Source organism: Melopsittacus undulatus, chromosome 6, assembly GCF_012275295.1.
Source record: "Melopsittacus undulatus isolate bMelUnd1 chromosome 6, bMelUnd1.mat.Z, whole genome shotgun sequence".
In the NCBI taxonomy this organism is placed as follows: domain Eukaryota; kingdom Metazoa; phylum Chordata; class Aves; order Psittaciformes; family Psittaculidae; genus Melopsittacus; species Melopsittacus undulatus.
Genome location: NC_047532.1, coordinates 48597549 through 48624834, shown reverse-complemented (window position 1 = coordinate 48624834; position 27286 = coordinate 48597549). Strand labels below are relative to the sequence as shown.

The 27286-nt window shown below is 45.8% G+C and overlaps 1 protein-coding gene across 1 annotated transcript in view; it reads left to right on the top strand.

Annotated features, from left to right (window-relative positions):
- The window catches only part of P3H2 (prolyl 3-hydroxylase 2), a 71566-nt gene extending 45955 nt beyond the window's left edge, over positions 1-25611 (top strand). Inside the window, exons 2-15 of the mRNA XM_005142321.2 lie at positions 8690-8836; positions 9517-9706; positions 13892-14023; positions 15174-15316; positions 16673-16762; positions 17240-17280; positions 17732-17826; positions 20483-20610; positions 21205-21300; positions 21391-21541; positions 22073-22190; positions 22680-22755; positions 23640-23780; positions 24466-25611. Of these exons, the coding sequence (XP_005142378.1) occupies positions 8690-8836; positions 9517-9706; positions 13892-14023; positions 15174-15316; positions 16673-16762; positions 17240-17280; positions 17732-17826; positions 20483-20610; positions 21205-21300; positions 21391-21541; positions 22073-22190; positions 22680-22755; positions 23640-23780; positions 24466-24558 (1641 nt within the window). The 3' untranslated portion in view covers positions 24559-25611. The remainder of the gene's footprint in view (positions 1-8689; positions 8837-9516; positions 9707-13891; positions 14024-15173; positions 15317-16672; positions 16763-17239; positions 17281-17731; positions 17827-20482; positions 20611-21204; positions 21301-21390; positions 21542-22072; positions 22191-22679; positions 22756-23639; positions 23781-24465) is intronic.
- Positions 25612-27286: the final 1675 nt, after the last annotated feature.

Sequence of the window (27286 nt, the reverse complement as noted above, 5' to 3'; positions counted from 1 at the left end):
GATGAGCTTTCTATTGCTCAAGGGAAAAGTAGTGAGAGGCAGTTTTCAGGCTTGGAGCAGGGCTTAGGTTAGCCGTTTGAGAAAATTCTATTTACATCAGAAGAGGGCTGCAAAAAAGGAGTATCATTTTTTCAGCAGTCATGCTCCAGAATGGTCATGAGTAATCTGTGCGTCCTCTCTGAAAGGTGTTTTCTAGGGGCACGTATAGCTGTGTGGATGATACTGAAGACAAGCATATGCATTTTCACAGGAAACTTTGGTTCATGAAGGGCATGTCTGACTCTTTTAAAAGGTGCTGAGCCATTGCTAAACTTTGAAAAGGGTGGAAAATTTCTGCCGTAAGAATTTTTCTGCTTGTCTCTCATTTTTCTGTTGGGCTTTTCTTAAGTGATTTAGTAATTATTTCTATAGAGATACCAGTGTGGAGACAGCTCAGGAGTCTGACTCAGTGCCTGATGTTATCAACCAGTGCAGCATGACTAGTTGCAATGTCCAGGGAGGCAGGATGCTAGAAAAAATTAACTAAACTGTAAAGATACTGCTTTATGGGTCTCAGAGAGGGAAGATGCAGGGAAAATGCAGAATCTGGAAAACAAAGAATATGTGACAGTTCTGCTAATTTTGGATTCAGTCTCTGACATGCTTTCAGCATTCTTGCAGACATACTGGACAAATGCCATCAGTCCTTTCCCAGGAGAAGTACTGATATACAGAAGTTTGTCAGAATAAGCTGCGTTGCCTTATTCTTGTTGGTACATGCATGACATCAACCTGTCATACACAGCTCTCAGATTATTCACCATCGCTTGTGTATTTGTTAATCAGCTTAGTCACAAGAGTATAACTCTCATCCCCTCATTGGAAAAAGAGGTTGTATGTCACTTGTTTTAGTGAAATGCTTTACTGATAGCAAGTCTTTTGATAAAGATGTGCTGCAGCGTACTTTGGCCTTCAATGTCCTTAGAATAAACACTGTAAAGTTTGTTTCTGTGTTGTGGATTATACTTGTGTTGGGATCTTAGACACTATAAAAAAGTGATCCTTTCCCAGGCGTTCTCCATTCCATGTCTGTGTCATCACTTTGCTTCAGTTATTTCATCACAGATAAGCTTGCTCTTGGCCCAAATCAAATGCCTTTGGTTTCCTATGGCTGGAAGACTCGGTGGAAATGTGGACTATTGTTATGTTCCCGTGGCACCTCTGCTGCTGGAAAGCATGCCCTGTCTGCTTCTTCCTGTGACTCAGGCTTACTTGATGCACCCCACAGCCCTTTTCATTGCCTGACAACTTTGGTTTGTTCTGTTTTTTCCCTAAAAGCATTCAATCAGTTTTAACTTAAATGAGATTGGAGTATTTCAGCCTCGACTTTCCTCCCTTCATGGGCAAAAGTCTCCCTTGCTCTTTGCCAGCAAATCTTTTAGTAAGATTCACCTCTTTCTTCCCAGGTATTTCCAAGATTCTTTGCAGGACTCTGTACAGTCCTCTCTGTTATCAGTCAATATATCAGATGAAAGCTCCTTATTTCTTGAACAGCCTGTGGCCCATGGGACTCTTGCTCGTGGTCTGTGAGAAGGGGATAGACATGTAGTGTTTGTACCCAGCTGCTCCATTTCATTAGGTTAAAATGCATAGGCTTATCCTGGGTGTGCAATGGCTGGGGCTGCCACAAGGATGCTATAACAGGAGGAATAACATGCACAGGAAAACCTCTGCTCTGGAAATCTTGGCTAGTTTTATACCCCATATCTTTTAGTATCTATCACTGCTTGTTGACATTAGATTGAAAGTGTGTTGCTTCTCCCATGCTACTCATCTCCAAAGGCCACTGGCTCATCTCTAATTACCTGACCAAGGAAAACTCCTCTGGGTGTAGGAGCCTCATGGGTAACCATCTGCACAGACTCCTGAGCATTGAATACTTTCCACCTCTTCCAGTGAAAATTATAAGCTCCTACTTAGCTTTCAAATTATGCTGGCATCCTTAAAAATAGAGAAAGAGCCCATTTTTAGCCAGACACAGCTTTTGGAGGAGCTGCTCAGAACCCATGGTCCAGGGTGTTTTGCACCACTGACTGTGGCGTGGCCATTGTGTCTTGGCAGCGTGGTTTTATGTTTGCAGCTGGAGGGAAGGGGACAACTGGTCAGCTATCAGCTGATAGAAGTGATCTTTTTCTGTACAGAGTAGTGTGCTGAAATCTGTGTACTGCCAGCTCCTGTCTGTGATCTCGCCTGTCACCTACTGGCACAGAAGGAAGAATCCCATCTAAAAGAAATTTCTTGCCCAAGCTTTACTTTAAAATCTCAGTTGTAGGGGGTTTGGTTTTTGCCAGGAGAGCCCACGCTGCATGTTCTAAGAATTTTTACTTGTCTGAAAATACTGTTTCACAGGCAACTTAGCTGTCATGAGAGTATGTTGGAACTGAGTGCTTATACAGGACAAAATCTGTCTCAGTGTTTTCACAATCAGTCTGATCGAAGGTTCAGTAAACACAAATGCATTTCCCACTGCCTGCTATGTGGATTTATGTGGGAAGGGTCTTTCCTGCTGGAAAGTGGTTTTACAAGTCACTTGCTGTGAGTAATGCGCTGCTCCGTGTGCAGTATTTGTTAGATTATGTATGCACTGAAGCATACAATGAACAGCCAGAAACGTGTGAAAATCTTCATTCTTACCTGTTTGGAAACAGTTTAAAGAAGCACATCGGAGAGGGAAAGAAGGAAGGAAGTGTCTCAGTCTAATTTTCTCAGTGCAGAATGTCCTTTTCAGGAGGGGCGGGGTGGGGTGATGTAGTCAGTCTGCTGGGCATGTACACGTGTACACTTACATAAACTACTGTCAGCATGGCTCAAGTGAGAGATTTGTTAGGAAATCTGATTTCTGTCCTTGGTTAATTGAAAAAAATCGTTTTGTGAAGAATACTCAAATGGTTTGCTTAGTTTGGTTTTAAATTTCTAATTATCTGCCATTTTCCAGAGACTAATTCAATGTTTAGTCAACTCTTTTGACCAAATACCTACCATTCTGCGTGTGTTTGTGTACTGAAAAATCACGTGTTGGAATAACGGGAAAACCCAAACCCTTCCTAATTTTCCTTTATGATGAGAAGTTTTCCCTGTACTAATTCTCCAAATTTGTTCTGTTTTGGATCTGTGTCCTCCAGAGTGACTGGTGAGCAGTAGGGCACACTGCAGTGGTCTGAGAGGAAGTGTCCAAAGCACACTGAAGGGAGGCTGCCTGCATTTTGGAAATGGAGAAGACCTCTGAAAAGATCCATGAGGAGCCTCCAGGAAAGCACCACTATTGCTTCCTGTCACAGTAGCAGCAAGGACAGGGTCCAGCCATATTTATCTTGAATTTGAAGACAAGAAACTAGTAAACTCTTTGGAGAGCAGGGGATGGTGTGCTAATGAACTCGAAGGCTGTTTCACATCTTTGTCACTTGGTACCCATTCCCTACACTCGAGCAAGGATCTTTCAAGACATATGATTGCCTTTCTCTCTGATTTTATTTTTTTGCAGGGTTAGTTGTTGCTGGTGGGGGCAGAAGACAGCTTGAGCACCTTTTGGCAAATGTGCAATCCCATCAGCAGAGGGAAAACTTCTCTGGAAACTTTCTTCTTTCTCTAATTGCAATAATAGAAGTTGGGAGGAAGTCATATGCTATTTGTAGCTGTCTCACTGGTACTTGTTTCTACTCACCCAGGCAGTAAACTCTCCATAGACTCAATGAGATTAATCCTTCGTGACACTGAGCCTTTTATTTTCCTTGTTATCTATGTTTATCAAGCCCAGAGTGTTCCTGCTCTGCAGAGCACAGTGCACTAAACCTCTGATGCAGCACAGCAGCAGTGGACCTATGGAAAAGTTTAAGAAAAACAGTATCTGTTCAGCAAACCATTGAGCAGTTGTTTGAGACTTTGGTTTCTAGGTCAGCCAAATAGTCTGAATTTATTTCTCACAGTCTCCTTGCCAAGCTCAGGCACTCAGCAATCAACTACTGTTCAGGTAGGTCCAGTCTTGATGTGGCAAGAATTGCTGGGATTTTGAGGGATCTGATACATTTTTCAGTGTGTAAGCCTTTCTTCTCTTTCCCTCCCAAAAAAAACCTTCTTTTATCCTTGTTCTTGCAAAAAAGAACTTCAAGGTAAACTTGGAGCACCTCAGTAACTGTAGATATTCTAGCTACAGCTTCTTCTGCCCATAAATGGCACTGTGTCAGTGTGCAAGTGAAGTGGTGGTGGTTGTACAAGCAGACTGTAAGGCTGTCTAATGCTTGTTTCATAGACCTGGTACACTGCCCGTTCCACTTCATTATCCCCACTGCCAAGCATCAGAGAACAAACGTTCAAGGGCTGCAGGTTTAGGGTCATTATAGCTAAAACCACGGTGGTGGTGTGTGGCATAAGTTTTATGCAACCTTTCTGAGCACCTGGTATGAGATGGGCTTCAGTTGCAATTCATTCATCTGCACATAGTGAGGGCAAGTGTGAATTCGGAGCACACACCTGCACGTGATGCTGAGCCAGTCTGAGCTGTTTTCATGTGAGCATTACTGATGAGATGTTTGCTCTGTGTCTCTCTTTGAGGGATGCAGCTGCTGAGGTTATGACAAAATCAAGCAGAAGGTTAGACATGTTCCAGTGAGACAGTTTATTTCCTAAGCATGGCAGGCTTGTGAAAGTGGCATTACAGGTACAAATCAGATTGCTCAGCATGGAGTTTACTGGCTGACACATAGCTCAGCATTTACCAGAATGACAATGAGCTATTAAGGAATTGTTAACTCATGTTCCATCATGCAGCCCATGAAAGCTCCATTTTCTCAATGGTAACCAATGAGACTTGAAGTCAGTTGTCTGGTGATGTTCAAAATGTTCATTCAAGGTCCTTTCCCCAGCCTATGATTCTACCTAATGTTCCAATTAAAACAGCCTTCCTAATCCAAGCCACTACTGGAAGTTGGAAGTTACAGTCACACTGAAGTCCATGCCAGCACTGTCCCAGATGAGAATGAAACCAAGCATTTGCAATTTGCTGAAATTTCTTAATTTGAGGTTTTCCTACTTAAAATAATTGTGCTCTTTTTCTGTGGAATGAAATAATCCTAACATTTGAACAAGGAAAAAAAAAACCAAACCTGATTTCAGCATGAAAACTCAGAATTGGGGTGAACAGTGGTGTGTTGTGTTTTCCCCTTGTCTCTAATTATTGTCATGGTAAGATCAAAATGGACATGGTGTTCCTGGGGTTCTGTCACTGCTAGTGTTGATTTTGTGTGTCATCTCTGGGCAAATTACTCGGGGTTTGGTGCAAAGCTGCAGCTATAGCCCAGCAATATCATTTCAGTGGGGTGAACAAGCAGATATTGAAGCACATACTAAGGCTGTAATTCTACAGTTGTCATTTTCTCCTTGCAGATTTTCATTCAGCAGTGGTTGTACAAACATCAGAATCCCCTTGTTTTATGTGCTTGCACATGCTTATGGTCCCTGAGTTGCTTGCCATCTAAATAAACAAAATGATTGCCCTGTAGGAAAAAATGCTTTTATTTTTATTGTTACTCATTTAAAACAATGGAAAATCAGGCACAAAGAAAACAAAATGTTTTTTCCAGTGGCTGCACAGTAAGGTTGTGACAGGGCCAGGAACTGAGTCCAGGTGTCCTGAGTCCCAGCCCAGACCTTTAAAAACCAAAATATCTTGCTCCTTGTGAATTCAAAGTGTTTTGGCTAAAGTTTCCCCAGAGTGTTTCATAATTAATGTCAGTGCTTGACTCTGAATGTGTCTTACCAGTTAGGAATTCGCTTTTGTATACACACATCCACTGAAAAACTCCCCCAAACTTGGCAACTGTTGGCTTCTTTCTGTTACTTGAATGTTTTTGAGGCAAATGTGGGACATGACAAATTGAAAAGTGTTGAGGTGAAATGTTCTGCTTTAAGTCCACTTAGCAACCCTCAAAGGTCATCTCCGCTATGAAGAGCCAGGAGGACTATACACATCATGAGCCTTTTTTGAAGGGTGGGAAAGACATTTTCTATTGTGTCTAGAAATCATACTCTTCCTATCTCACAGAAGTGGGCGTTATCCATTAAGAACTAAGCCCATCCTAGGATCTGTGAGAGTTTTTGACAGCTTTCTGAAAATGAGCTAGAACCAAAGGAAAAAAAGAACATCCCACAACAGGCAATTGCAGATGTGTCTTCAGGGACCAGTCCCTTGCTGAGATGCATTTGGTCCCTTTTAAGTCTTCACAGACAGAATACTGCCTGTGAATGGACATCTGTGATGTGGCATGGAAGAATGCGATTCTCCTGAGCAGCTCAAATAGTGGCTTAATAGAAGTCCTCTGGATTGGGTCAGCAGCTCATGTGTCTCCAAGAAACTTCGTGCCACATCTCAACCTTTCTGATTACCAGCTACAGTGCCAGTTCCACCTACACTCAGCATGACCTGAAAATTCCCATCATGAGATGCTCTGGTCCATCCTTTATCCTGTATCAGATGCTATCCAGCTGTGATGACCTTTTTCAGGATGGGATTACACTGAGACAAGATTTTTCAAGATGGGATGCATGTTTCTGAATAGAAACATCTCTTTTAAAAAATTAAAATCCACATGGAAGAGGTTTGAGGGTTTTTTGTGTTGAGCTGAAAAAAAAAATTACTTGTAGTGATTTTGCTTGCCAAGGAAGCCAGGAGGTTATTCTGAAGAGTGGTGTTCTTAGGAAAACTCCAAGTGAAGGAGTGGAACCGATGTTGTTTTTGCAGTAAAAGCTGGCTTCCCTGCATGTGTTGTCAGCACAGAGCTAATCCCGAAAAACTTCTGAAGTTTACACAAGGCAAATTTTTTGCATTTCTGTTGGCGTTGCAGCACAAAGGTGCTTTGGTTTCAAAGGGTAGATCTGGGGAGTGGGCTGAGATGCTCTCTGACCAGAGCTTTCGTCTTCCTTTTGTGGGTATTCATGCATGCTTGTTCTACAGACTGTGTTTGTACTTGTCCTAATCTAAACAGCCCAGATGAAAGCACTGGACACTTCTCTGGGGGATATGCTGAGTCCTAGGAGGCTAAATACATGTCCCAGTGTGCTCTGCATCTTTCCAGCTTCCCTCAACTTTAAGGTGGGCTCCCAATCACTGATAACATATTATTTATTTTTTTTTAAATGAAAAAGGTGTTTTCAGCAGCTTGCTGCACTTCCTAATTCCACCTCGTTTTGAGGAAAAGCCAAAGGAAACCCATTACAATAATTTTTTAATATGTGCCTTGGAAATTTTGTTTGAGAGTGGAGATTCAAAAGGCATCAGCTCCTTCCTTCACAGCCAAAACACGCACACATCCTCCATGCTGCTCTAAGAGGTTACCTTGCAAAAATAATGCATGTCTTCACCTGTTTTTTTCTGGAGTCTTGCCAAGCTTTATGTGCAGTAGGAAAGGAGGCATCATTCTGCCACTTAAACAACTTGGGTATTTTATTAGTGCTGGCAGACAGGTCCACTTTCTAAATAGGAGCAGATTTGCTGAGTGATTTGGTGTTGGCCTGGGGCTTTCAGAGGGACTCTCCTTTGTCCAGCCAAATCAAACCTGTTACTCTTGCCCCACTCCAGTTGTTCCTGGAACATTGCTCAGAACAATGTTCAGCATAAAAAAGGAGGTTTTGCCATGCTGTTACTGCAGCCAAGTGCCTTGATCAGATCCTTTGCATTTTTTCCCTTAGCACTTCATCACTTTCATAAGCCGCTCATGCAACATTGCTGTAGGATATATATGTCTAGGCATCCCTCAAAGAGAAGGCCCTGTGATTTCACCCAGATGCCAGTCCCACTTGGTTCAATAGGCATTAATGTGTAATTGGATGTGTATTTTAATTTTAAAAATGGTTGCAAACATTTCTGCTGAGGTAACAAGCCACCTGCTGATGAGGTGGCTGCTCAGATGATTGACAGTTCAACCACATCTCTAAGGATAAACATAGGTCAGAGATTAAACTAGTTACTATATGACTAGCTGGTTTTTCAGTTCTCATCATTTTGCCATTTGGATTGTCTTATGGGTACACGTGCAGATTTCTGCATGTGAGCTGCTGTACTGTCTGCTGCATAAGTGTGCCTAAGCTCACTGGCTCTTGTGCCTCAGGAGCCTAGAAGTAGTGGCACAGGGTTGAAGGTGAATTTTGCTATCAAGCAGTACTTGGACATAGCCTTGCCAAGGCTAGCATTAGCCTGATTCTGGCTAAAAAGCTTGGGTGAGCCTGCTCAGACTGCAGACTAATCCCAGTGGCCTGACCGCATCTCGCTGGTAGTCACTGATGGTGGCTATCTTTCAGGAGCAAGTGCATTAACCATGGAAGTGTCCCCTCTCTCTCCTGCTAAGTCACCCAGATGTTTCATCTGAACATCTGTCCTGCTTCTTGAGCTCCAGGCAGCTGCTGTGGGTGTGTTTAGCACTAGCATTTTTGTTTGTTTGTGAACATCTCTCCAGGGTGAAACTGATTCTGTCTCAGTTCTGAATCTGTAAATCCAAAGTAACTTGATACAGCTTCTGTATAGAGGTTTTCATTGACATCATTGCCCAGACCAGTGGTGTCAAAAGGGTGTCAGAGATAAAGGTGTCAGAAGGTGTGCATAAATTGCTGTGTTCACTATCCTACATCACAAATTCACTTGGTCTTTCTTATCTTGTTACAGCTGAACAAGCTGGAGGAGGCAGCAAATGCAGCTCACACCTTCTTTATGGCAAACCCTGAGCACATGGAAATACAGCAGGACATTGAAAACTACAAGAACACAGCAGGGAAGGTCAGCTTGATTGACCGGGAGGCCAAGCAGCACATGGTGAGTCGGGGTTAAAGAGGTGCCTGGGTTAAGTGTCAGGCAGTATGGAGAGAGGAGGTGTAGGAGGTTAAGAGAGCACTGTCTTTGAATGCGGAGATTCTTACCAAGGTCCGTATTACAATATAGGAAAACAAACCTTTGCTGGTGAGGGTGCAGGGTGGCAGGCAGAAGAGTGACAACTATTTCCACCTCCCCAAAGTGAAAGCCCAGCACAAATGCCAGGGCTGCCCCCACCTCTGTGATTTCTGAAGACACAAGGAAGCAGGAGTGGCTCTTTTTTGTGTAATTAATTGAGGTGCTCCATAGGGGCTATTCTAAGAGCTGTGCCTGGGTCAAGAGCAGTCTTTTCCTTTGGCATCCAGTGTAATTGCTGGGTAGGAGGAATAAATCCAAAGAAATGTTTTTTCAAATAATGCGTAATCTGGAGGTGGCACTGAGGTTTCCCTAAGTATGTAGGAGTTCAGAAGAGCATTTAGGCAGGTTAACAAGGTCCCACTGGTCCAAAAATCAATTGATGGCTTAAACATGGTTTGGTGCAACTGCTTGTGTCTAATACTTGAAGATTGTTCTGTCCCTGTCTGCTTTTTTTGAGAAGAACCTGCAGTTGGCAAGGGCAAGATGCTGTGGTCCAAGCAGCATAGCCCACTCATGGTCTTGTCTTCTGCCTACCTACTTTTCAGGAAGACTACAGTGCTGGGGTAAAGCACTATGACAAGGAGGAGTATGAGCTGGCTATTGATTTCTTGGAGAGTGCATTGAAAGGGTACTACTCTGAGGATGAAGATTGCCAGATCATGTGCGAGGGACCACAGAGATTTGAGGAGCATGAGTACCTGGAATATAAGGCTGGCCTCTACGAAGCTATTGCAGGTGAGATCTTTTTGCATCTTTAGTGTTCTCACCCTTGGCCCTGGAATATGTTTGAGTTTGGGCCTTTGCTAGATTTGATGAAGTGTCTTCCCTTCCATTACTGCTGCTGGTAAGTAATGCTGAAGGAGGCACTTGGAAAGCCAAAAAATGCAAATCCAGAGGACAGGGAAATAGAACATCTCATTTTGGTCCCAAACAAGAGCTGGGCCAGAAAAATTGTGCTCCAGATGTGTGGAGCACTTGCAGCTCTCCATAAGAGCTGGAAGTATAGGTGCTTTAACATAAACTGCCTCCATTTTCCCTGTACACAGTCTCACATACCTCACTGAAATCTAGATATTGCTGGCCTCTTGTTTTTATTTTCTCTGTTTTTCAATGCATATGAGGAGAGCAGCAGAGTCCTTTTGGTCATACTCCAGATGGCCAGGAAAGTTGCCAAAAAGCTCAGAACACAGATTTCCTCTCTATCCAAACGCATGTATTTGTCATTAGTGGAGGCCCACCTAATTATGATCTTGACTGAATTCTCTGGAGAGAATTGAACATTGCTATGTAATCTTCAGATATGTATGTGTGGCTCTGAGCCAGAGGGGATGAAAATGGTTCATTCACAGCAGAAATGAGATTACATTTAATTAGTCATAAGGAAAGAAGAGCAATAAATTAAGATTTGTTTGGTGACAAGAATCTTATTTGTCTATCTGCTCATGGCCTTGGAGTTACATCAAACTCTGCATGTTTTCTTCTTGTGTGGAAAATACTTCATTTGTTTGCAAACTGTTTTTCAGTTTTGTCTCATTTTCGCTTGTGTCAAGACAGGAAATCTAATTGAAACAACCAAGCTGAGAAACCACCAACATGCCGAATGGGATGCTGCCTTTGTTGGGTTTACTTACCCATGCAGAAATTATCAGAAGAGTTGTAAGGGCTGACCTGGTACCAGTGTATCTGGCAGCTGGTCATGCATGCTTTTAAAACCATAGCCAGGACACCAAGTGCAATATCAAGCCTTCCAAAAGATCAGCTTTTATTGGCAAAGAAAACCTACCTTCCTTCTCACTGAAAAATGCTGTCAACCAAACAGGTCTCCGTTAAATTGCTTCTGTGCTGTACAAGTCAACTGTGACTCCAGTGAGCAGAGAAGATACTTCTGTGCTGGAGCACAAATAGGGCTGTGGTGTGGTGGTCATCAACCCAACACATCACTTGGGAGTGAGAACAAGCCAGTTGGTCTCTGCAAGTTCTGTGTCTTGGTTTGGCCTGATATGCCTGGGAATAAGAACTCCAAATCTCAGGGCCATTAAGGCATCCAAAGAAGCAGCGAAGTGAGGGCACACAGATGTAAATAAGATACCTCATGCAACTGAGTGTTTCTTTAGAGGACAGCATAATCCAGAGTTTACCCCTGGGTCCAGGGCAGTCAGATCCAGATATTTCAGAAGGGAGTAGGAACACTAATACAAGAAAAGAGAGTATAAATTTCTTCAAAATTAATTTGTCTTTTCAATTCCAAGCAGATGTGCAGTGCTGCTGTGTGGGGTTCACCTCTCCACCACAGAGACTGATACTTTTCAGTAAATTGATTCCTGTCTATATAGCCAGTTTCTAGGCCCCTTGACAGTACCAAGAAAAAGCAGTGCTTCTCAGCGATAGATGATTTCAGGTCTAGGATGCTTAAACAGGTTTAAATTACAACAACTTTATTTATCACAGAATCACAGAATCCCAAGGGTTGGAAGGGACCTCGAAAGATCATCTAGTCCAACCCCCTGCAAGAGCAGGGTAACCTAGAGTACATCACACAGGAGCTTGTCCAGGTGGGCCTTGAATATCTCCAACGTAGGAGACTCCACAACCCCCCTGGGCAACCTGTTCCAGTGCTCTGTCACTCTTACAGTAAAGAAGTTCTTCCTGATGTTCACATGGAACCTCCTATGCTCCAGTTTACACCCATTGCCTCTTGTCCTATCACTGGATATCACTGAAAAAATCCTAGCTCCATCATCCTGACACTCACCCTTTACATATTTGTAAACACTGATGAGGTCACCCCTCAGTCTCCTCCAAGCTAAAGAGACCCAGCTCCCTCAGCCTCTCCTCATAAAGGAGATGTTCTCCATCCCTGGCAGTGTTCAAGACCAGGTTGGATGAAGCCTTGGGTGATATAGTTTAGTGTGAGGTGTCCCTGCCCATGGCAGGGGGGGTGGAACTAGATGATCTTGAGGACCTTTCCAGTCCTAACTATTCTATGATTCTATGTTCTACTCCCTTAATCATCTTCATGGCTCTGCGCTGGACTCTTTCAATCAATTCCCTGTCCTTCTTGAACTGAGGGCCCCAGAACTGGATGCAATATTCCAGATGTGGCCTCACCAAGGCAGAGTAGAGGGGGAGAAGAACCTCTCTTTCCCTACTAACCACACCCTTTCTAATGCACCCTAGGATGCCATTTGCCTTCTTGGTCACAAGGGCACATTACTGGCTCATGGTCATCCTCCTGTCCACCAGGACCCCCAGGTCCCTTTCCTGTTCACTCCTTTCCAGCAGGTCAACCCCCAACCTGTACTGGTACATGGGGTTCTTCTTCCCCAGATGCAAGACTCTACACTTGCCCTTGTTGAATTTCATCAAGTTTCTCCCTGCCCAACTCTCCAGCCTGTCCAGGTCTCACTGAATGGCAACACAGCCTTCTGGTGTGTCAGCCACTCCTCCCAATTCAGTGTCATCAGTGAACTTGCTGAGGGTACACTCGGTTCCCTCATCCAGGTCGTTGATGAAAATATTAAACAGCACTGGTCCCAGCACCGGCCCCTGAGAGACTCCACTAGTCAGACCAGACCTCCAGCTGGATTCTGCCCCACTGACCACAACTCTCTGCCTCCTTCCTTTCAACCAGTTCTTGATCCACCTCACTACCTGATCATCAAGCCCACACTTCCTTAGCTTATCTATGAGAATGCTGTGGGAGACCGTATCAAATGCCTTACTGAAATCAAGAAAAAACACATCTACCACTCTACCATCATCCCTCCACCTAGTTACTTCCTTATAGAAGGCTGTAAGGTTGGTCAAACATGACTTCCCCCTGGTAAAACCATGTTGGCTGCTCCTAATGACCCCCTCATCCTTGATATGTCTAGAGATGATGTCAAGAATAAGTTGTTTATGTCCTTTTCCTGCTTGCTTTTCTCAATGTAATACCCTGGATGTGTATGGTAATCAGGCTACCTGCCCAGAGCAAGTGGGGACTCTTCTGAATTTCCACTTGGTTTCGTTGCACATTCCTCAGGCTATTTTCTTGTCTGCTCTGAGGAATGCTTTAGTAGCTGAGCACACTTTTTTTTTTTAAGCCCATGTTTGTTTCTTAAGGTTTTTTATGGTGTACAGAACAAGGAAAGTCCATTTGTAAGTACATTGCAGCAAAGACTCCAAACTGGAATCAGATGTCAGCATTGGCTTTGAAACTGTACAGCTGATACGAAGCCTATATCGTGGACTCCCACCGATGAAGAAACTTTGCTAATGGCAGACGTTTACCACATGTTTGTGTTTCCCTGGGAGATCTCTCATCTTTGAGAAGCAGCAAACAGGGATTTTGCTGCCAGTATTTACACCTTAGACCTTTCAGACTTGCGTTGCAGGTGCCTTGCTTTGCCATGCTTGAGAAGCTGCACCAGCCCCTCTCATCTAACCCCCCCCCAGAGCTTTCTTGCTGCAGAAAGGAGAGGATTAAAGAGGAGCTGAAGTAAGGGAGTGTGAGGATGGCTTTCATGTGGCAGCACACATGTCCACCCTATCCTCCTATCTCTGCTTGCTCTGTGGTTGTCCTCACCTTTGGTTTGGCTTCTGGGGTTGAAGAGCTGCCTGCCAGCTGCATGTCCTTGCACCCATCCATCTTTCCTGGGCTGAAGCAGCAGCTCCTGGAACACAAAAGAGATGCTCAGGCTCCCTCTACAGTTGACAGAAGGAGAAAGGCATTTCTCAAAGGGGACAAAAGTGTGGCTGCATCTCTCCATTGGCTTTGGAAAAGAGCCTGAGCTCTTTAGGTGTGCAGTCACCTGCTGGACCAGAGCAGCACGAGTTGCATGTCCTTCAGCCAGAGATGTTCAACCTCTGTCTGTCCTCATCTCAGCACCTCCAGCATCCTTCTCACTTCAGTCTGTTTTCTCCCCCTTTTCTTGGCAGATCACTACATGCAAGTCCTGGCCTGCAAACATGACTGTGTCAGAGAACTTGCTACACGTTCTGGCCGAATCTCACCCATTGAAAATTTCCTTCCCCTCCATTATGACTACTTGCAGTTTGCATATTACAGAGGTAAAGGCTGTCTTTCTGTTCCTCATAGCATTTGCAGAGTTTTGTTACCTTTTACGCAAGTTTGAATTGTTTTATGGGAAAAACATGATGATCACACTACTGTGATGCAGTGGCATGGTCTGAGAGTCAGTAAAGAAAGGACATTGGAAATTTGCTCTTCAAATATCAGGTTGAATGAAATGCAATTAAGCATTTCTGTAAAAGTGTTTAAAGTCAGCAGTCAGGTTTTAAAAGTCCAACCTTAAACATTCTTATTCTTAAAATAATTAATGCTTTTTTAGGGTTGTTTCATTTGCCTTTTGACATTAAAGTTCCAGGGATTTATATGTTTCACATTAACTGAAACCAATTGATGCATTTTCTAAGTTAATATATTTATAGATAGATACAGAAGTTAGGACAAGCTTATTCTAAGATGCCAATTTTTACTGATTACCGAATATTTTAAGATTCAAAGTAAAGCTGCAGGAGTTGACTACTTGCAAAACATCAGGAGTTGGCAGTGCTATAATATACTGCGACTTGTGTGGTCCTGTATAGTATTTTATTATGTCCTGTTAAATAAAATAAAAAATCTCAGCAGAATTCTGCTATCTCAGGCTTCTGCTACGAGCTCTTTCCTGATAAGGGCAGAATGAGTGAGGGGCAGAACTGCTACTCAAACATAAAGCTTCTTCATTCATCGATGCAATGGGAAGAAAGCCTTTTGTGTGTGGGGTACAGGCTTTTTTATTCCTCTGCCCAGTTAGAGGTTTAATGTGGTGGGTAAACTGCCTCAGAGCCCTGAAAGATGCTTCACAGAAGAGAAGCAGTTTGCTGGTCGACAGCATCCACGTTCTGCCTGCCCATTTGTATCCAATTTGGATCCCATCTGACCTCTGCATGACCACAGAGAAGTCATGTGTCTGTACCTCAGTTTCCTTTTTGGTGAAACGGAGCAGTTAAGGCAAATTTGCATCAAAAGAGCCTTGTAAAGCATGGGGCTCACCCTTCAGCTGATGGAGAGCTCAAGCTGTGCTCTCCCTCTCTGCAGTTCCCCATCTCAGCTCTGCCCTGACATGCTGCTCCTGTGCTGCTCGTGAGCCCCCAGCACTACTGGCAGGGCTGTTTCCTCCTCTGCCCCCCTGATAACAATTGTGTTGTCTCCCAGTTGGTGACTACGTAAAAGCACTGGAGTGTGCCAAGTCCTACCTCCTCTTCCACCCAGATGATGAAGATGTCTTGGAGAATGCAAGTTATTACAAGGGTCTCTTGGAAGGTACGATGGATCCAGACACTGTGAAACCCAGAAAGGTAAGAGTGAGTGTCACCTAGGAGCCTAGATGGGAAGCTTTAACAAAAGCTTCAGTTGGAAATAAAAGCAGCTTGGCAGCTTTCCCAAAGTGGGACCACTTTGAAAACAGATGTGGGGATGCTGAACTAGCTGTCAAAGCTAATTGTCAGGATGTGAGTTCAGAGCCACTAGTGTAGGGGAGAAACTGGAGGGAGGATCTTCTTTAAATGGGAACTTCAGCTTAGCAAACCCCAAGCGAGGGCAGGAAGGGCGATGACCGAGTGCCTCAGCAACATAAACCCTCCTCTGGTTCAGTGCTCCAGGGGAGACCAGATGAGGAATGCAATGAAGCACTGAGCAGAGGGTAACCTTTGTTAAGAGAGGGATGAGAAATATTTTCCCAAGGGAAGGCTAGGATGTCAATGTTACTCTCAAGTCACTGAAGATGGAGTTCAGCACTCAGCCTGCTTTATGGGAAGTAGCTTTGCTATCGCAGGGTTAGGCTGGGGTCAAATAACCAAACAGTATGTGTTCAGTCACCCAGTGGGACAGTCTTCTGTCCAGGCAACCTTTATCCGCAGCCCCAGGGACTGCCTCTCTCACAATAAAGAAAAGGAGAAGTTCCTCCCATCCCATCACAGTTGTGAGGGGGCTCGTTCCCCTTATGCCATAAGCAGAGGGTAAGGAGGAATTGGATTTTCCATTCCCTTGTGAATTCCTTGATTTCCAGGAAAATCAAGGTGAATTTGGTAAAACACTAAAAAGGAAAATGGTAAAGAATAAAACTAGAACAGTTATTGTTTCTTCTCACAAAGTAACTCTAGGAAAAAAACTAAACTTGACAAAAACATGTCATTGCTTTCAGTGTTCTGAAATTTTCTGTTAAAAAAAAATCTGATTTTTGCTTTCCAAAGTAATTTTCGAGGAGAAACCCCAGTGTTTTGTTTAGAACTATTAAATTAAAAAAAGAAGCCCTCTGATGGGTGCTTTTCAGCTGTTTGTGCTTTGTGGACCCTGTGTGAGTACCCTGAGCACATCCTGAGCTGTGATGCTGCAGTCCACCCACCACCAGGCTCTGCAGGTTGCTTCATGGGCTCTGCATCCCAAGTGGAGAACCAAGGCACAGCCCAACCAGAGTCCCTGCTTTGCCATGTATTTTGGGGATGCAAGCTTCCCAGATGAGTTGATGAACACCTCCACTTGTGTAATGTAGTGAGTGGCTCAGGTCTGTGTCTGTGGTTCCTCAAAAGCATGACCCAAGCATCCCTCATCCCATAGGAGTCTTGCAGTGTTATGTGAAAAACAAACTCCTCTTGAAGTGTACTGTCTGTGTCTTGTGAAAGCTACGTGGGCAACTACTCCCCTTTTCTTTTCAGGAAGCAAAAATGCTGCTGAGGCGCCATAAGCTGGAGTCTCACCTCTTGCAAGTGGCTGCGGCCGGCCTTGGATACACCTACACAGAGCCGGTAATTCCTGGGTCTGCTATGGCGAGGACCTCCAGGAGTTCACAACTATAGGACCACTTCCCCCCTCCCTTTTCTTAAAAAGCAAGTCCCATGTAGGTGACTCAAGCTGAATCTTGGCCTGGTTTGTTCCCTATGGGAAAATGTTGATAGTAAAGCAAGGAAGGCAACCCTTCCCAAGATGAAGGAAATGCGGACGCAGCCTAGTCTGGCTCTCAATCACTGTCATGGTGGTTGAGTGGGATAGAGAAGATTGGGCAAGCTGGGTTCCCTCTGTATTTGTTCATATGATTCCAGGTTGTGTTGGGGTTGCATTTTCAATTTGGTGACCCCAGGCAATTGCTTAAAGTTGTGTGGGATAGATCAATACCAGAGAGGCTGGCTGATGTCAGGGAGGCTGGGAGTGAGGCAGAGCAGGTAGCTCCCTGGCTTTGTTTGGAGCATTAATTTGAGAAGCATGAACTCTCTTTTTTCCTGCAGAACTACTGGAACAGGTATGGCGCCCGCCAGGATGAGCACAGGTGAGCCACCACTTACCCCAGCTAAGCCCGTGGCTTCACCAGTCCCTGCAGTTGAGATGTCCCCATGGTAGGGTACAAACCTGCCACCTAATGGGTGCTCCCCATCCAGCCCAGCACACCATCATGGTTGATAATTACAAACTTTCCACAAGTACCTTATTTAACTGAGTGCCTCCAAACCATTCTAGAGGGAACTTGGTTGATGAGTCAAGTGGTGCTGTTCATGTTTGTTGGTGTCTGTGCTTTGCTGGTGGAAACTGTTGTTCCCATTACCAGAAAAACACTGTTTTTCATGGACAGGGTGAAAACTTCTACATATATGGTTGTGACATTTGCACAATGTCCAGTTTTTTAATGCACTGGTTTCCAAAGGGTGCAAAACAGTGCAGTTCCCAGAAACTGGAGACCTGTGGCCCAAGTCATGATGTTCTTCTTATCTCTTGTTCCTCAGTGTCCCATCAAGTATTAGCAGTGAACCAGAGGAAGGGCCGAGGCTATTCCTGGCAAAGAAACCCATGCCAAAATCAGATCGAGAGTTGAAGGAGGGTAAGTCTGATGAATATGTTTCAACAAAATCAGAAGTTATTTTCCATTTGGTGGAGATTGCAGACTGCAAAGGTTGGCTGCTGAGCAATGAGGGCCAATTCTGTCTGAGGGGGGTGAAATTTTATTTAAGACACAAAGAAGTCTTTGATGATGCCACAGCATTTCTGGGTCTGTGGATCCCACCACCATGGTTCTGCTTTTGGACATGTTTTTCCCACCTGCTGAGCCACTCATTACAGAGCCCTGAGATGTGGAGCTGGGAGGCTGGGTCCCCCTCACCATGAGGAAGGTGGCACCAGTATTTTTTTCCCTCTAAGTGTTTCTAAGATTAAAATGCTTCTTCTTGCCTAGGCTGCAGAAGGACGGATGCTGGAGGCATTAAGTTTTGGGAGGTCTGGTCATGATGCTTTGCTGAATGTGCTGGATCACTGCCTATTAGCAACCATTTCTGTTTGCAGGCTGGCTTGTGATGTCTTGGTTTACATCAAATCACTCAGTTTTAAGGCTTGTCAGCAGACATTTCAATGAATTTCAGCACATTTTCAGGAATCACAGAAAATACCATAATGTCAAAAGACAAGATTTCTCCTATAAGAATTTTGAAAAATTATATTGTAGCCAAATACCAAAGTATGTTCCTCGCTGCAGAACAATGGGTCTCTAGCCAGGACGTGTTCTGTGTCTCTAGTGGGTCAGCTCCACAGCAGCAGGCAGTTAAATCTCCCTATAATGCAATGGATGGTTGTGCTTTTTCTGAGGAATTTAACAGATTTCCATGGCCCAAGTTATCTCCAGCTGCTGAGTGTCATGTTCAAAGTATCGTTATCCCTTCTTCAGCCATACATAAAATAGGCAAATATCACAGGAGGATCCTGAAGAACTTGCTGAAGACAAGAGCTGGTTGCGTTACATTTGGTTTTGGTCTGTTTGCTTTCCATAATGAAATAATTTCAGAGTGTGTCTTTCTCTGTTGTTTCTTCTCTCTATGTTTTTATTCTGGTTTAGTTGCAGAATTTTTTCAAGTTTGCAAAGAAAACTGAAACCATTCTAAATGAGAATGGTATTTTTGTCCATCCAGCTGCTTCCTTTCTCTGTTGTCTTTTTTTCTTTCTCTCTTTTCACTTGGAAAAAAGACCAAAAGAGAAAAAGAGAAGTCCATTTTAATTTTGTATTCCTTCTCTTCTGTGCTCCTCTCTTTCCTCCCCTTCCTCCTTTCTACCAATTCCTTCACTCCCAAAAGCGCAAAGAATTTTCCGATTTCTTTGTGGTGTTTTCCACAGAGCACAGACACAGGAAATAGGACTCTCTGCTGGTGCTTAGAGGTGGTAGGGGTGTGGAAGGCAGCCAGGAGCACACTGCTGGCGTGGAGCAAGGGTTCAGTGTTCATGGCACAGGACAACCCCTGCTAGTTCCCTGGGAGGAACAGAAGGAGCTGGGGAAGTGGTGAGTGATGGCTTCCAGGTTCATCCCTTGTGTGCCTATAGGTGGGGAAGAGCAACATCCAAGCTGGAAAACTCATCCTAGGTTGGACTGTGCCAAGAGTCTAAATTTCAGAGTCTTGTTTCTGATCCAGCTGCATTTATAATAAATTCTATTATTGAGCAACAAGAACAGCAAAGTGAACATGAGGAGACCTAACTCTTCAAAAATAAAGTCATGGGCTAGCGGCAGGGCTCTGCCCTCAAGGTAATGTGTCCTCCATAGGCCAAGGAGACCTTCCAAAAACACAGAGTGTGCTCCAACAGACAGAGAAAGTAGCAATTATAAAAGCAGCATAACAGAGAAGTTTCCTTGTGCCACATGGTGAGAGGAGATCTGTGACTCTGTTTCCTCTATTTTATTGTGGTTCTGTGACAAGAGAAAATTTTCCCCACAGTTCAGATGCATTTCACCTTCCTCCTGGAGAAACATCTGGTTTAGGTTTTTATTGTTACCATCTCCTTAATTCTCTTTCTTCAAGGAGATCAGGGGCAGAAGCTTCAGAAGATGGTGATTTAGTGTCCTCACCATGTTTTTGTGATCAGGCAAATTTTAATGGGATGGATCCAAACCTCATGTAAAAAGCTAATCCCTCTCTTCCTCATGGCATGGCAGCTTCTTGCAGAGAAAGATTGTCCTCAGGATCTTCCATTTCAGTCATTCCCAGCCCCCTTTTTGGTGGAGAGTAAGTGATACTTGCTGCAAGCTCAGCACCACACTATGTGTGCAAAAGACAAAAAACCCACTGATGACAATTGCAGAAAGTGGTTTTGCATGCCAAGCTGGCAAGATCCACACAGCACAAATGCAATAGGAACTTACAGCCTTCGTTGATGTTGGCTGCTGGCAGGAGAGCCAACTTAGCCGATGTTCGTGTCTCTCATCGTGTCCCATCAGGTTTTGGTATTTTTAGGCTGTGGTCCTTACATTTGCAAGGAAGCTAATGAGAAGGTGGAAAATGCTGATGCTCTTGCAGCAAATTGATTTCATCTCCAGGTGTTTCCATTGCTTCTGTTTCTTTTGTTGGTGATGTGAGGCCAAACTCTGCTCTCTGCTGTGAATTTCTTTCCCTGGCAGCACACCCAGGTGACTTCAGCTGGCCCTCAGCCGCAGTACAACATGTCAATGAGGCCAGGGCATGTTCAGCAGGGTTGTTTTGTGTCTCTCTTTCCATCAGGGGGTCCACTTCTCTACAGCGATGTAAAGTTCGTCTACAACTCGCAGCAGCTGAATGGTACCCAGCGAGTTCTACTGGATAATGTCATTTCAGAGGAGCAGTGCCGAGAACTTCACAGGGTGGCCAGTGTGAGTAGGTGATGCCCTGGGGGGGACATGACTGCCACCTGAGCTGAGCACCTGATGCTCTCCCCAATATCTGATTTGTGAGGGCTGAATGTGTGATCAGCCACTGGAAAGGATCCAAGTTCATATCTTACTCTTTAGTGTTAGAACTGATGCCAGGATGCCTGTGGAGAGCAGTCAGATGCTTGTCCCCATAACACATCCATGTAAGTGCATGGGAGACACTTCTTTGTGCCATTCTTAGAAATATGTTGCAAGATAGACCCTGTGCCGAAATAGCTCTCTAACTCATGTTATATACAACCCCAAATGATGTCCATCCACAAAGCCTTGTTGAGCCTTCTCATTCATCATTAGCTGAGCCTGGGAAGGGACTGAGGGTGCCTGAATATCCCCAGTAGGGAGATGGGTGGCTGTTTTCCAGTGTCTCAGAATGGACCATGTTTATGGATAACTGCAGTGCCTCCCCACCTAACTCACCTGTTCTGATGAATGTAGCCTTGGGGTATTTGGGGAAGAGAGTGCCAGTTGCTTCCATTGCAGCTCCTCCTCTTCTGGGGAACAAGTTCATCCCTCACCAGTGGTCATGTCTTTCAGGGGATCATGTTGGCTGGAGATGGTTACAGGGGCAAAACATCCCCCCACACCCCAAATGAGAGATTTGAAGGAGCCACTGTCCTCAAAGCCCTCAAGGTACAGCTCCCTCCTCCTACTCTTCTCCCATGCCTTCCATCCCAGCTGGTGCATGGTGTTAACCCTCTCTCACCCTTTCCCCTTGCTCAGTATGGCTACGAGGGCCGTGTCCCACTGAAAAGTGCCCGGCTCTTCTACGACATCAGTGAGAAGGCTCGCAGGATTGTTGAGTCCTACTTCATGCTCAACTCCACGCTCTACTTCTCCTACACCCACCTCGTGTGCCGCACTGCTCTCTCTGGTGAGGGTTCAGGGGGCCAGCAGCAGGGCAGAACTGGGGGGACAAGAGGGGGTCAGATCCCCACAGGGGTTTACAAGTGGGGGCTCAACCCTGAGAGCATCTTTGTTTTGCCTGGTGCTTAAACTGGTGGCCAAGGGCTGGGTAAAGTCACCGTCTCTGTAACAGCAAAGGGTGGGCACTGCTGTCCTAAAGGAGCTAATTTCTGGGATGTCTCTTGTTTTTCATGTCTCCAGTTCTTCTTCTTTTCTCCTCCCTCTTCTCTTGCCTCTTCTCATCATCCCTTCTCCTTTCCATCCCATGCCCAGCTCTCCATTTCACTTTCCCACAGTAAGGAACAAGCAGAGCTGTGCAAATCTGAGTCTTCAGATGTTGCTTTTTCTCTACAGCCTTTTCTCTCTTCTTCTCACCTGTGAACACCACCCAGAGTGGGGTAGGGACAGGCTCCCACCCCATGACAGACCCCACAGAGCATGACATTTCCATTTCATCCACCCCTTCTCCTCCCTCCTTCCTTCACATGGTCCTGCCTAGGCCAGCAGGAGAGGAGGAACGACCTGAGCCACCCCATCCATGCTGACAACTGTCTCTTGGACCCTGAGGCCAACGAGTGCTGGAAAGAGCCTCCTGCTTACACCTTTCGGGATTACAGGTAGGAAGAAAGGGGGAGCTGCTCTTGAGGGCTCCCAGGGATCCTCCCCAAGGTAGGGCATCTTGCTTCACAGACCTAAAACTGGTACATCCAAACCATGGCAGAAGTAAGATCCAACAGGTAGTTTCTGGTGGTAGCAAGCATCAAGCTGAGATTAACTGTAACAGCTGTGATATTTTAGGGTTGGGAGATTCCAGCTGTGGCCCACAGGACTGTTTCTCTGTCACTTACATTTGGTGCAAAATTGGAGGGTGGGAGCTCATGAGACCTAGGGAACATTGTGGGAATTATTGCCTACCCAAGGTGAGATCTGCTGCTTCTTAGCTCTGGCTCCACAATGGGAGTAGCCCGGGTAGCCCTAACCAGCTCCTCAGGGGGACTGCTACCCATGTCTTGATGGAGCAGTGTGGGATCTGCCCCAGAGGTGGGGGTCAGCCTTGAGCCCTCCCCACTGCTTCCCTCACAGGGGTCCCCCACTTCCTTCCCCAGTGCTCTCCTGTACATGAATGCAGATTTTGAAGGAGGCGAGTTCATTTTCACTGAGATGGATGCCAAAACCGTGACGGTAAGTCACTGAGTGCAACAAATGTTGCTGCTCCGTAGCTGATGCTCAGGAGCTTTAGGCTTCCCTGGGCAGCCTATGGCTCCTATCTTGCAAAGTGTCTATACAAAATCCTGCTAGCAGAGGTACCAGACCTTCTCTTCCCTTCCCAGAGGCTGCTTGAGCAGGAAACCTGCAGATGGAGGTTTGCACCACCCCTGCACAGGCAGAGGGATGGCTGATAGCTGTCCCTGCCCGGAGGACTGCTGAGCCCCAACCCCATCTTGTGGCCAAACATGAGGTGGTGCCCTCATACAACACACAGTAACTGGCCCTGGTCTCTTGCTCCAGAGGGGTTCATGGTGGTGGACATCAGTCCCTGAGGAGGATGGGGCTCAGGCACGAGCCACCACTTCTGTGTAGGAGACACTCCCCTCCATTGTTAGAGGGTTTGGGCACCATGCTGTGGCTCTGAAGTTCAGTAGATGCTGCAGGGTAGATTGCATCTCCATATGCCTGAGGGTTGATTTGGTTGCACTTCTGCCCCTGAGGTCCTGCAGGTCACCTCTTGTGGATTCAGCAGAGGGAAAAAAAGAGGTGTTTCACAGCCTTTGCCAGGGTTAGCCTGAACCTTCCTGGAGATATGCCATGGTCCTATTTGCTGTAGGTGGTCACCTGTAAGCTTTGCAAGGACTCCATGCTACTGTCTCCTTTCTGCATGATGTCTGTGTAGTAGGACTAAGCCTCACACCTCCCTATTTACCCCAGCAGCAACTGACTGGGTCCTGGGGTGATGCAGAGAGATGCCCAGTAAGATCTCAGACCCTGGACCACTGCAAGCCCAGACATGGCCAGTGTGAGCAGCTGTGCTACCCCTTGCTACCTGGGTATTCCTTGTTTTCTTACAGGCCTCCATCAAGCCCAAGTGTGGGCGAATGATCAGCTTTTCATCAGGCGGTGAGAACCCCCATGGGGTGAAGGCAGTTACCAAAGGCCAGCGGTGTGCTGTGGCTCTCTGGTTCACCTTGGACCCACTTTACAGAGAGTTGGTGAGTCCCTCCATCATGATTTAAGGGGAGCTGGGGGGTATTCAGCATCCCAAAGGAACCAGGGCCACCTTCAACCTCCAGTCTCAGCACATTGCACCCCCCGCAATAGCATTCCCATTCGCTACACTACTGGGACATGAGCTGGTGGTTCAGGAACCAAATGGTTTTCCCTGCTGGCCATGCTCTTGGACACCTATCACCCTGATCCTGTGGGGTGCAGGGCTGAGGTGCTGAGGGGAGTTCAGGAGGGGTGTGTAGGGCAGGGCTGGACGTTTCTGACACCTAGTGGCAATAACTTGATGAACGAGGAAATCTTCCACAGCCCTCCACAGCTCAGAGGCCAGGGCTGATGGCTGCTGCTAGGTCCTCACAGATAACATGGCAGGGACTGGGCATCCAGATGCCTTGGAAGATCTGGGCTGTGGTGCCTTGCACCAGGCAACCTCCAAATTCTTCCCTCAGCCACTCCGGCCCTGGAGGAAGAAGAGTGATTGGATATTGAGGTGCAAAGAGATTTGATTAATTTTGCCCAGTAAATGTCCAGGCTGTCCCCTGCCCTTGCAACTACACAGCTGGTCCTTGGATGAACTTCTTGCTGCGGGTCCTCTCAGCAGGCTGAGCAGTGCTGAATAAGCTGAAAGCAGGCATTGAAATGCTGCTGCTATGGTTTCTTCCCCTCTTGCAGGAGCGAATCCAGGCAGATGAAGTGATAGCCATGTTGGACCAGGAGCATCTAGGACCCAGTGAAATGAACATCAACCCAAAGGATGAGCTATGAACTAGGCCAAAGACTTTTTCTATTAAATATTTATTTAATATTGTTAATCTTATTAGAACCCTTCTATTTTTGTACAGAGATGCTGTATAAATTAACAGGTTAATATGATTGTGGAGTTTCAGGAATGCCTCTTCTGTGTTTAGCACAGCTCTTGCTGAGACCTCTCATGCCTGTGCCAGCATCTCCTGCTGGGGCTGATTACCTCCAGCATCCCATGTTCTTCTTTAGCACTTCTCAGGATTTATTGAACCCCACTGTATCCCTTTGGAGAACCTCTTTTTTTGGGGGGGGAAGGGAGGGGTGGGGGTGTTCTTTTTCTTCCTCAATCAGAAATACCTGCTTCTCTTTAGCTTCTGCTAGAGAAATGTCTCAGTTGTGCTAACTGACCAGTCTTCCTGCCCCTGCTAAGTGCTGCCTGAAGACCTGGACAGTGCTGGAGCACAGGTTAATTATGGTTGTCCTTCCCATCTTGGAGCCCTTCACCATTTGAAACACACTTTTTAGGAAAATGCATATCTCTCTGTAGCCATACAATACTGGTGTTTGGTATTAATTCTGAGCAAAGCTTCCAGAAAGCATCTGCTGGGCAGGGGTGTAAGCTGTGCACAGGCATGAAGGGGTTTGACTTGCAGTGGACTCTGGTGGAATAGGGTCTGTTGCTTGTGTTCTCTCCCTTCTCTTGCTAATAGCCTGTGATGCATGCAAGAAACTCTCCTTTTCAAAACAGCCAGAGGAAGTCTGGAGGGAAGAAGGAGAGGGCAGTTGGAGAGCTGAGACGCATTACATTGTGCCTCCATCTGCTATTGCATCCAAAGTTTAATTCCTACGTGCTTCACCTTCAGCATGGGTTTGTGCTTGCCATCCCCTTGCAACCCTGTCTGCCCAAGCGCATCCTGCAAAGCTGCCCCTCCAAGCAGCAGGGTGCATCCCCTGCCCTCCTGGAGGCTGCAGTGATCCCACCAGCTGGTCCTCTGTCAGGAGGGAATGCCTGTTGTAATTTGTTTGCTGCTGTGGTGATTAGCCAGGGCTGTGTCTAAATCCAGAGGAAATAAACTAAACATGATGTGTGTGCCTGTCTTTGACTTTCTTTAGCCAAATATTAGAAGGGGAGAGCAGGGGGTGTGTGGTTTATCTCATGGTGGTGTCTCTCCCTTTAGGGTTTCCTGCAGCAGGCCCTAAAGCAAAACCCTGCATTTTGGAACAGGCATGGGGGGGGGGGGGGGTGGGAAGGGGGAACCTGGACAGGATCAAAGTTGTGTGTGTACATTTGGCTGCTTGTCCATCTCCTTTCCTCTGTATTCAGTTACCTGTTAACTTAGGTACCATTGGCAAGCTTTGGGTAATTTGGAGAGCAGGAGGAGGATGTTACAGCCCCTGTGTGCTGGTGGGATGTTCAGGGGGCTGGGGAGCAAAATGGGGTGCCAGCAGGCTTCTGGTGAAACAACAGCTTTGGTGGAGAATGGTGCCTTGCATCGGGCAAGGTGCTTAAACTGGTGGCCCAGAAGGAAAGGAGCCTCAGAAGGATGCAACATTTCACGACTCAGTTACAAACATGACCCCTGTATGCCCAAGATGGGGAAAGATTCTGGGCTGCCTGGGCCGTGTCACTCCCTGCACTGCTCTGCCACCGAGACCTGATTGTGGTCCGTGCCAGGCTGAAGCCAGGAAACAGGAATGCAGAGTCAAAGGCAGTTTTCTTCTTTGTTGGTTTTTACAGCTCTCTGCTCTGGCAAAGTGTAGCTCAGAAGTGGATTTGTGTTTCTGCTGCAACAGCAGAGGCAGTTGCCAAGTTTCTTGGCACACTGTAGCCTTGCAAGAGCAGGTTACAGAGCTCTCTGGGCCATGCACCAAAACATAATCTAGGCTTTTGGGTCTCTTTTGTATCTGAATGGGATGGGTTGCCACCAAGGTGGCCTGATCTCTGAGAAATGTATTCTAACTCTAACATCTATGTAGGGGCCTGGTTTGTGCCAGAGCTGTCAGGGTCATATCCTGACTGCCTGCAGGGCACCCACATCCCTGATAAAAGAAAGCAAGCTAACAATAACACCGAATATATACACTCCTCCTTGGTCAAATACACCCCAGGGACAACCTGGTGCAGTAACATTTTTGCTTCCTGCTACATTGATTCGTGTTGGTTATTCCCCTTTTTGCCCTGCCAGTCTGGTAATTGCTGTTTCCCAAAGTCCCAACATGAAGCAGCTCCTCACAGAGGCAGTGTCTGAAGTCACAGCACTAGAATAAAGCTGATGTGCATTTCAGAGCAAGTTGCATGGCTCCCACGCCAGCTCCAAGCTCCTCTAGTCAAGGCTTGGCCACCGAAGGGAGCCACAACCTAATTAGGTATCAGCTATTTTGCTATGTATGCCCCAGCTGTATCACTGGCAATAGGAGCTGGAGATGCTTGAACTGTGTCTCAGTTCCTTGTTAACTTTGCTGTGCCCCTCCTAATACTAATCGTACATGCAAGGTGGGATTAGCAGGGTTGAAAAAACACCCAGAAGAAAACAACTCATAAAGGAAACAGAATAGGATTAAAAAGTAGTTAAAGCAACAACTGAAGTGGCTCTGTGTATGTGCACACATGTGCTTGTGTGTGGCCGTTGCTCTGGAAGCAAAGCCCTGCACAGCATTACTCAATGCCAGGGGATCTTTACTAAAGAGGAGCTTTGTTTTTGTTTTGACATTCATGTGGGCCCAAGCCAAGTTTGGTCACCCCTTGCAC